At 41.3% G+C, this 11,169-nt stretch overlaps 1 protein-coding gene across 2 annotated transcripts in view; it reads right to left on the bottom strand.

Annotated features, from left to right (window-relative positions):
- Positions 1-11,169, bottom strand: part of LOC138967485 (uncharacterized) — a 47,142-nt gene that overhangs the window by 6,975 nt on the left and 28,998 nt on the right. For both annotated transcript variants that reach the window (XM_070340042.1, XM_070340043.1), the window contains exons 7-10: positions 10,975-11,024; positions 2,591-2,703; positions 1,148-1,219; positions 578-712 (exon numbers count right to left, since the gene is read on the bottom strand). In XM_070340042.1, coding sequence (XP_070196143.1) covers positions 578-712; positions 1,148-1,219; positions 2,591-2,703; positions 10,975-11,024 — 370 coding nt within the window. The remainder of the gene's footprint in view (positions 1-577; positions 713-1,147; positions 1,220-2,590; positions 2,704-10,974; positions 11,025-11,169) is intronic.

Here is an 11,169-nt window from a genome sequence, read left to right as displayed (position 1 = left end):
TGTGTGTGTTGGTTAGAAATTGTGTGTGTGTGTGTGTGTGTGTGTGTGTGTGATATTTTTCTTCAAACTTTTTAACTTTTCTTCTTTGTTTCACTTGTTTTTTCTCAGAGCCGATTTCGCCAAATACCGGCCGTACTTTCGTTTGCCTGGTTGTTTTGATTGATTGACACGATCCGATTATATTTTTTTTGACAGCGGCTAATATTGTGACGTAATCATGTGCCAAAATACTGGATCAGCTTCAGGGTGGGCTTGTGAAGAAAACGGTAGTCTAGGAATTTTTCTCGTCGTATTTTTTTCCCACTGAGCGTACTGAGCGTATTCTTGACAATCATGCGTACAAAATACGGCGAAATCGTATGGGTTCCCAGGTCTGCTTAATGTATTAAAACGGAAAAGTGCCTAACTCAGAAACGAGAATGGCAGTTTTGCTTATATAACCGTGGCAATAGTTTCCGATGGTCTGAGTTTGTACCCTTCCAGTAGTTTCCCCTGTAGTGTCACTGCAAAAATGCCTAACGCTGAGTAGGGTATTTTTCTTAAGCGCGTGACGAATGTGGCGTGGAGAGAAACACACCTGACTGGACGAAGCTGTGCAGGGTGGCACAAGGCACGAACTTGAGCAACGCCCTGGCGCACTCTGTGTTGCCGTGGTTACAAGCTTCGTGCAAGGGCGTCCATCCAGCGTAGTCCTGAGCGTTGACATCAACACCTGTCACAAACAGCAAATAAGACCTGTACGTTAAGACCCCGTCCCTTACATGCCTGTACCTTCTCAGACCTTCTCTGCATCATTTGTACAAACTTCATTTTATGTCAATCTCAATGTCAAAACAGAGGGAAAGCTGCTATAGTAGTCTTACAAATACTGCGCCCAAAATTCCCAACAGACGATAAAAACACAGCATCTAAAGTAGTAACATAACCTCTCCCCCATTCCCATTTCACAACAACCCTCCCCCAAAGAGCTCTGGGCAAGTGTTTCAAGTTTCTGCTGTTATATGCAAGTGAACTTTAAGTCAGTCTGTAAGCAAGTATGCAGATGGATATGCTAAAAATCATAAGTAAAAATATGCAAAGATTCAAGAGTCCATGCTGTTTAGATTAGACTTGACAAGTAAAATAGCAATAGCCATTGTGTCATTACCTGGCACACTCAGCAACTGCTTCAGAAGAGAGATGTTGTTCTTGATGGCCGCCCTGTGCAGCATGGTCTCTCCTGCAAGACAAACACAAGTGACTCAACACATATTCTTCCTCAGTAAGGCAACAGGAGACATGTTTGCAAACGCTATTTGACCCTTAAACCTTGTCTTTCTTTGTTTAATGTCTAAAACTCTTCCACCCACACACATAACACGCATGCACACACCCCACACACACAAACACACTCACACACACACACATACACAAACTGTAGTGTTACGTTATTAATATAATCCTGCACCAGGGTCCAATCCTTCAGTCAACATTGTTTTGCTTCAAGCCACAGATCAGAACAAGTAGACCAGAACAAATAGTCCTGAGTCGTAAAAATTCGTACAGTGTTGTTGCCAGCCTAAGAAGACAATAGGTCATTTGGACCTCCCTAAAAAAAAACAATAGGTCCAAATGTCCTGGCTTTAAAAAAACAATAGGCCATACCTTTCATACATGCAATACAGTCCGGAGTTAAATCTATCTTTTTACGCAAAAATGACAATAAAGCCATTGAACAATGATAACACTTTATTATCTGATTCTCACAGAAATGACAATAAAGCCATTGAACAATGATAACACTTTATTATCTGATTCTCACAGAAATGACAATAAAGCCATTTAACAATGATAACACTTTATCATCTGATTCTCACAGAAATGACAATAAAGCCATTGAACAATGATAACACTTTATTATCTGATTCTCACAGAAATGACAATAAAGCCATTGGACAATGATAACACTTTATTATCTGATTCTCACAGAAATGACAATAAAGCCATTGAACAATGATAACACTTTATTATCTGATTCTCACAGAAATGACAATAAAGCCATTGAACAATGATAACACTTTATTATCTGATTCTCACAGAAATGAATATATGGCGCTCATTTGCTGATTTTTGGTAGTACACTTTGCGAGGAGAAAGAGCCTGACATTCCTGGCCTACCCTTTCCAATACAGTGCCCGGTGTACAAATGTAGGGATCCTGCCTGATCTTCGCATTACCATGCCGTAGTATTATATTGATGAACTTTCCGCTGTTTGCGCCATTTTCGGTAAATAGGTACACCGGCTGGATCGGGTATTTCTGTAAACGCAGCCTCGAGTGTCAATGACGACAAACACGGACTCGGCACCGAGTACATTTCACTCGTAGCAAACATGAGCATTTCGATCGGGGTTTGTTTTCCGACTTTGCAACTCCCATTCCATTCATTGCAGACCTTGTCCGCCTTGTACGAATATGTATCGGTCAGTTGACCACCAAAACGTAAAAACTATCGGTCCATCGACCGGACAAGGCTAGGTCCAATGCGTCAAATCAGAAAGGAATGCGTCAGAGACTGAAGACCGAGGCCTGGCAACAACACTGGTCGTACCTTTATGGTTTTTCTTGTTGATCTTGTCAGCGGTCAGACCAGCAGGAGGAGCCTTGTTTTCATCCTTCACACCGTCTTCCTTCTTCACTTTCTTCCTGGGGCTGACATTTACACTGCAATGAACAAAGGGAGATCAGTGCTATTCTCAGACCCGCGTGAAGCCTCAAGTGTAGCAATTCAGAATTTACGGAATTTTCAGTGTAGCAAATGGTGTTTAAGTGTAGCATTTCCTAAAATGCGGGGTTCAACACTAGCGGGGACGGGGGGCGGAACGCCCCAGAGTTTTGTGCTCCGCCCCAAACATTGCCGAAGCTTGGGGCCCACTCCGCCCCAGGATAAATTCCAACAATGACAAACCGAAAATTCGAATGCCAGAGCCAATCACTAAAAATCGCCAGTCAAAGTCGTCACTGAAATATGCGTTACGATCAATGCCGCAGTCAAGAAAAAAAAACATTGAAATCGTCGAAGGACAATGCCGCAAGAAAAATAACTCCCAGATTGCGCTCTTTAGCGTGAGAGATAAGTATTGCCTTCAAATGCCAAACGCAAAATGTGGCGACACATCCCTGGTGTAAAAAGACATGGAAATGAAGATGAAGAACAGGGTGGAGAGAAACGAAAAAAGGAGACCGATGCAGCCAAAAGCACGAAGCGCTGTCGTAATTTCAATATATATATGGCAACAACAAAAAAGTCTGTTAACGGTATCCCGACCGACCCCATTTTTTTCGCGCGACCATAGACTTTTTTTTTGCATTTGCAAAAAAATCCCGACCTACCGACCCTATTTTTTGGGCCTATGTTACAGACTATTTTTTGTTGTTGGCCTATATATACTTAGCATGAATAAGAGTGGGCCCCAGATTTTTGTTTTCCGCCCCAGCAATTTCCATCTCTGGGGCCAGTGTGGCCCCAGGCCAAATAAGTTAGTGTCGACCCCTGAAATGTATTCCCACATCCGCATCTATGCCATCTTACACAAGAATAAACATTGTTAATAGAGTTTCATTAGAATGCAGGAACATAAAATGGCCATGAGAGAGTATCTGCAGTGCCACTTTTCAGTGTAGAAAATGTTATATCACCTAATTAGTGACTGCTACACGGAGTGGGAAGCAGAAATGAGTTCCACCAGGAACACTCTTCTTCGTTGAACCCAGATCTACACTATTCGCTTTGTTGAACTTTCCCCAACTGTGCCTTCGTGAAATATATCGAGAAAAAACTCTGTTGACAAACAATCGAACAATCAACAATAACATGGCATACCATGCTATACGACTAACGATACACATGTTATCGTTGTCCTGTCGCGTTTCGTTCTTATTCATTTTCTTTATTTTTTTTCTTTATTTTTTTTTTCTTGTCGAAAAGGTTGTAAGCTAAAAGACAATAAAAAATTTTTTTTTTTAAAAATAAATAAATAAATGAGTACCAGGACTCACACAACAGAGGGAACTTTTCCATGCTTGTGATTATTTGTTTTAGCGTTGCAAGCTTTAGCTTGGCTTATCAGCGTAGCAATTGCTCTCAAAACGTAGCATGCTACTCTGAAAGTGTAGCAGTTGCTCTTAAAACGTAGCATGCTACTCTGAAAGTGTAGCAGTTGCTCTTAAAACGTAGCATGCTACTCTGAAAGTGTAGCAGTTGCTCTTAAAACGTAGCATGCTACTCTGAAAGTGTAGCAGTTGCTCTTAAAACGTAGCATGCTACTCTGAAAGTGTAGCAGTTGCTCTTAAAACGTAGCATGCTACTCTGAAAGTGTAGCAGTTGCTCTTAAAACGTAGCATGCTACTCTGAAAGTGTAGCAGTTGCTCTTAAAACGTAGCATGCTACTCTGAAAGTGTAGCAGTTGGCAGCTCTGCATTTCTTTACAGACAATAAGAACTGACAAACAATCTGGATTTGCTGAGTAAATCAGGGTCTTCCTCCTCTCTGCTATTTCCCAAGACATAAGGGACCCATCTTTTCATAGCTACAGGATAAATGTTCAGCCAAACTTTTACCCCAAACTTCTGCAAAGTTAGGTTCTTCTACACTGGTGTGCCCCTTTCACCACTGAGACAGTTTGCACAGAAAGCAGTTTGAAATACACTGTATCACAATACACTGTATCACAATACACTGTATCACACTACACTGTATGACAATACACTGTATGACAATACACTGTATCACACTACACTGTATCACACTACACTGTATCACACTACACTGTATCTCAATACACTGTACATGTATCACACTACACTGTATCTCAATACACTGTATCTCAATACACTGTACATGTATCACACTACACTGTATCACAATACACGACATCTCAATACACTGTATCTCAATACACTGTATCACAATGCACTGTATCACAATACACTGTATCACACTACACTGTATCACAATACACTGTATCACAATACACTGTATCACAATACACTGTATCTCAATACACTGTACATGTATCACACTACACGGCATCACAATACATGGCATCACAAATCACACTACACGGCATCACAATACATGGCATCACAATACACTGTATCACAATAAATTGTATCACAACACACTGTATCACAACACACTGTATCACAATACACTGTATCACAATACACTGTATCACAATACACTGTATCTCAATACACTGTATCACACTACACTGTATCTCAATACACTGTATCACACTACACTGTATCACAATACACTGTATCACACTACACTGTATCACACTACATTGTATCCCACTACACTGTATCACACTACACTGTATCCCACTACACTGTATCACAATACACTGTATCACAATACACTGTATCTCAATACACTGTATCACACTACACAATAACATTGTATCCCACAACACTGTATCACAATACACTGTATCACAATACACTGTACATGTATCACAATACACGGCATCACAATACACTATGAGAGGTTTTCAATTTGGGGGCAAAAAGGAAAAAAAAAATCGGGGGGGAATAATCTTCACCAAAGGAATCAGCAATAATTTTATGTTGAACTATACACATTGCGTATTCCATAGGTCGCTTCTTGCCACTTTTACAAAACTATGTGAAGAAATATAAAAATGTGAAAAAAATGTACACATGTGAAAATGTCCGTCGTGTCACGGACAAGTTTTTTAATTTTTTTATAATAAATTTAATCACTCAGTCCATTTCTTTTCAGTTACACAACACACAGATCAGCCTTCAATGGAATAAATCAAAATATGTGGGTTTTTTTTTAAAAGAAAATGCATTGATTACAGAAAATAATAGAGTAGAAAAAAAAGTAATAAATCACAGCACACATCAACACACATAAAACTGAAACAAATGCACACATTTATGTGAAACTTTTTTTTACCAGTAACTCTAAACGATGGCAACAAGCACACAAAATCCTTGATTATGAAACAACATCTTTGGTTTGCAAATTAAGCATTAGTGTGCAGTGTGACACGATGGACACGCTCGTGACACAATGGACACGCTCGTGACACGATAGACATTTGCACATATAAAAGGAAGCAAGTTTGAAAATTACATTTTTTAAAAATTGGGTATTAAACTAAGCAAACAAAAAGTAGAATTGGAATGCATTTCCACTTGGCATTTTTATAAAACTGAACGAGTCAAGAGGAACGACTGAAAAAGTGTAAAGGGGTAACCGTCTTTGAACTTAATGTCTGTTATGATAGCGAGCTCTAGGTTGAGTGAACACATCAGACTGCAACGGGGTGTGTCTCCGGAAAAGCTTCTCTTGCACATGATTCCATACAAATAGATCTACAGTGTAATGATCAGAGAAGCCATCTTTTTGAACTGGCTCAGAGATGACAGCCAGAATATCTTCATGGGGGTACCATAGTGTGTCCTTCATTCTTGGTGAAAAGAAACAATTGTCCTTTCCAAGTTGGTGCAAGCAGTCCACCAGGTATTCTCCATTGTCAACCTCTACCACTAGACCGGGATATGCCATCTTGTTGTAAGCGACAAACACCCAACGCCCAAGATAATCTTCCGGTCGAATTCCTTCTACACTCTTCAAAAAAAGTTAAGGATAACTTTTTTACAAGCACGCCACACATAACAGACAAGACCGAATTCTTTCTTTTGTTAAAAATTATATAATTGAACAACCAAGGAGTAAACCAAACAAAGCAAAGATCGAACGCGGCAGCGACAATTTAGCTAGAGTGTGTCAAACGTGACAACCCTCGAAAATGGAATTCACAACAATGTGAATCAGTGTCAATAACGCGTGTGCCCTCCGTTGTGTGCCAGACATTCAACACATCGTTGGCGCATGGAGTGGATCAGGTTGCATATGAATGCTCTGGGAACTCCATTTCACTCCTGCTGGAGCCATTGCAGCAGTTGACCCAGATTGGCAGGAAGAGGGTGATGTTGCTGTACCCGACAACAAAGCTCGTCCCACATGTGCTCTATGGGGTTCAGGTCCGGGCTGTTGGCTGGCCACAGCATCCTGTTGACCCTGGCCTGCTGGATGAAGCTGTTTACAGCTGCAGAGCGATGGGGAGGTGCGTTGTCATCCTGAAGAATCGCACGAGGGACGATCGCTTGGAGGGCTGGAATGACCAGGGGTTGCAGGATCTCATTCTGGTAGCGGACACCGGTCAAGTTGCCCACTACATGGTACAGAGGTGTCTTTTGACATGTGCTGATCCCTCCCCGGACCATCACAGAGCCTCCGCCAAAACGCTGTCGTTCCAGAACAGCGCCTTCTGCGACGCGCTCTCCGCGACGCCTCCACACTCGGATGCGACCATCAGCAGGTTCCAAGCAAAAGCGGGACTCATCTGTAAACAACACCTGAGCCCACTGCTGACGTTGCCACCTCACATGTTGAGTGCACCAGGCTCGGCGAGCTGCTCGGTGATTAGCAGTCAGGGTTGTTCCTCAGACTGGACGCCTTGCACGCAAGCCAAAGTTGTGTAAGCGGTTTCGGATCGTCTGACCACTAACAACAGTGTTGGTGGTAGCTTGTAGGCGTTGCCTAATGTTGTTTGCCGTAGCCATTCTTTGTTGCATGGCCTGCCTCTGAATGAAGCGATCCTCTCTTTGTGTGGTGACTCTGGGCCGACGAGAACGTTGTCGCTCCTGCACTCTTCCAGCTGCGTGGAATCTCTGTTTTAGTCTAATGATGACAGAGGGAGCCACTGCAAGCCTCTGGGCCACTTGCCTGGCAGCAACACCGTCTTGTAGCCATCCTATTGCTCTTCCTCTATCCAAATCGCTCAGTTTTCTTCGTGGGGGCATGTTGCTACTGTGCATAATTGTGTCAGCGTGTCAACCTTTAAACACAAGGTGGTGAGCGATGTTAATAGCCAGGACCCTGTTGTAGCACGTGCATCACAACCTTTTGCCCTGGCATGCGTTCCACAAACTTCATTGGGCTATACAAAACCACCCTTTTTCTTCCAAAATGCAGACACTTTTGAGAAGTCACACAAAGGGAAATAACTCTGCCTGCCAAACAAAATTCTAGGTCAAGACTCATTGTTCATTTGTTAATTCAAACACATTAATCTTTTAATTATTATGTCAATGTTTAATTTGTTGGCAATTTTTTATAATTAGATCTGTTTTTTCAACCGATCCTTAACTTTTTTTGAAGAGTGTATGTATCACTAGATCTACATGCTTACATTGCCAGGTGTATAGCTAGCCCATTTCATCGCCTATACATAAATAACTTAATTACATCGAACAAAACACATGAAAATGTCCGTTGTGTCACAATTGTGTCCGTCGTGTCACGACTGAGATCGTGACACGATGGACCGTGACACGATGGACAAATTTCAACAAAAAAATTAATGAATGCTCCCTGTTCCAAATTTGATTGCAATTTCAAATCTAGATAGTTAAGTGTCCCAAAGTCCCACGTATTGGATGTGATTTGAGCACATTTCAAGTTTTAATCACTATCACACACCCCGTGACACGATGGACATAAAATATTTGTAATCCTCACTTTGACAACTTCAGGACACCAATAAAATAAGACGTAAAGGCCACGCGGCGATAGGTTTTTCCTGAAAGGAGGCGACGAAAGGGACGCGATCTTGGTTACATTTAAAATTACGAAAAAAAGTTACCAGTCATTGTTTTTCAGTCGCGTTCAGTAAACGTGACACGACGGACATAAAAAGTGAAGACCGCATTTTTTGCTCTTTTATTTTCGTTTCATAAATAAAGTATAAAAGGACATTAAAAAAGCTGCTCACAGATTGGTTAGTGTTCTAAAAAACAATTTTTTGAATATTTTTCCATTCATGTACGATGTTTTTCTGACGATCTACAGACATTTGAAATTTTGCCTTCTAACCAAAAGACACCCATTTTTTTACACCCTCGCTTACTATTTGGCCTTGAAAGGTATAAGGCAAACACACAAATAACGCAAAACTCTTGACCAGTTTGCTGAGGACATTTTGAAGAAGACATTAACCCGAATTTCAGTACAATTGGAGCACTGTGTGAAGCTCTGAATTTTTTTGAAGTTCAAAGACACGTTTTTGCCTCAAAATTGAAAAACCGTCACATGTATCAACTCAACTCAACTCAAATTTATTAATCCATATGGAAATTATGTTGTAACAATACTCATTTCCAATCAAAAGAATAAGAATGCATACTAAACACAGTCTCACTAACGCAAACAGTCATCCGTCAAGTCAAGTCTGCCAACTCACAACTCACTCACACAACAACAGCAACAGCAATACAAATTAACACAAGAAGAGCAAACGCTCGATCGAGTCACTTTCGCAGTTCTGAATATTATATGAGGCATCAGATGGACAGGAAGAAATTGCTATTCACAACACAATGAGTCACGTGCACATAAAATTTGAGCCCGGTCACTTTTATAGTTTCCGAGAAAAGCCCAACGTTAAGTTGTGTGTTGCCGAACAGAAAAGGCTAGTTATCTCCCTTGTTTTTCTGATAACGTTCGTAAAAGGCTACAGATGTAAATACTTTGATGTAAAGAATAATCCTACAAAGTTTCAATCACATCCGATGAACTTTGTCAAAGATATAAAATGTCTAATTTTTCCTTTGACGCTGACCTGTGACCTTGAAAAAGGTCAAAGGTCAACGAAACCATCGTTAAAGTGTAGAGGTCATTGGAGGTCACGACTAAACAAAATATGAGCCCGATCGCTTTGATAGTTTCCGAGAAAAGATATAAAATGTCTAATTTTTCCTTTGACGCTGACCTGTGACCTTGAAAAAGGTCAAAGGTCAACGAAACCATCGTTAAAGTGTAGAGGTCATTGGAGGTCACGACTAAACAAAATATGAGCCCGATCGCTTTGATAGTTTCCGAGAAAAGTCCAACGTTAAGGTGGTGTCTACGGACGGCCGTCCGGCCGGCCGGCCGGTCGGCCGGACAGACTAACACTGACCGATTACATAGAGTCACTTTTTCTCAAGTGACTCAAAAAACCATAATTCCAATAACAAAAAGACGTCCAAGAGTCCACCTCCACATCCACGCACACACAAGGTTTACAAAGCACCACATGTCGACTAGAACACCGCACATTTGGGCTACGGTAATACAGTTACTAAAAATACATACATTACAGATAACCCAGCAACAGAGTACAGTAATAATTATGACAGAGAAACATGATAGAGGCCTCTAACATGTGATTGGTTGAAAGCATGGATAGCTCTGGGAACAAAAGAATTGCGGAAACGTGACGTTCTAGCAACCATAGCCCTCAGTCTACCACTCCTGTCAATGCGTCGAGAGTCAAATTCAGGTTTCAGTGGGTGTGTCTCGTCAGCCAAAATTGAGGTCAGTCGGTCAGTCAGTCGTCTCTGGCAAACTGATTCAATGGTCTCTTGCTTCCTGCCTACAACAGATCCAGCCTTCTTGACTAGCTTTTCTAGCCTGTCACTATCCTGTTTACTAAGGTTACCCCCCCAGCACACACATGCATATGTCAACACGCTACCAACAGTGGACAGATAGAACATTTGCAGGATGTCATTACGAACAGAGAACGATCTAAGCTTCCTTAGACAGTACATGCGCGTGTGCGCTTTCTTCAAGATTTGGTCAGTGTTGGCATGCCAAGACAGCTTGTTGTCGATCACTACACCTAGGTAGCGATAGCAATACACGGCATCACAATACACGGCATCACAATACACTGTACATGTATCACAATACACGGCATCACAATACACGGTATCACAATACACTGTATCACAATACACTGCATCACAATACACTGAATCACAATACACTCTATCATAATACACTGTATCACACTACACTGTATCACACTACATTGTATCAGAAGCAGTAAACCAGCTCCCTTCATGTCTTACCTTTTGCTCTGTGCAGACAGCTTAGGCAGGAGAAAGAAAAACTTTGAAACCTGCAAACAAACTTTCTGGAAATATACATGTGCATCCTCACTTCCATAATAGTTCTTTGCTTCTAAACAAAACCTCATGGCTCATGTTGCAACTCATAACGCAGGAATTCAACCCTGCGCCGAGCAGTTTACAGTTAACCACATG

The sequence above is a fragment of the Littorina saxatilis genome, linkage group LG5, assembly GCF_037325665.1.
Source record: "Littorina saxatilis isolate snail1 linkage group LG5, US_GU_Lsax_2.0, whole genome shotgun sequence".
Classification (NCBI taxonomy): Eukaryota; Metazoa; Mollusca; class Gastropoda; order Littorinimorpha; family Littorinidae; genus Littorina; species Littorina saxatilis.
This window is presented reverse-complemented; position numbering and strand designations above follow the sequence as displayed.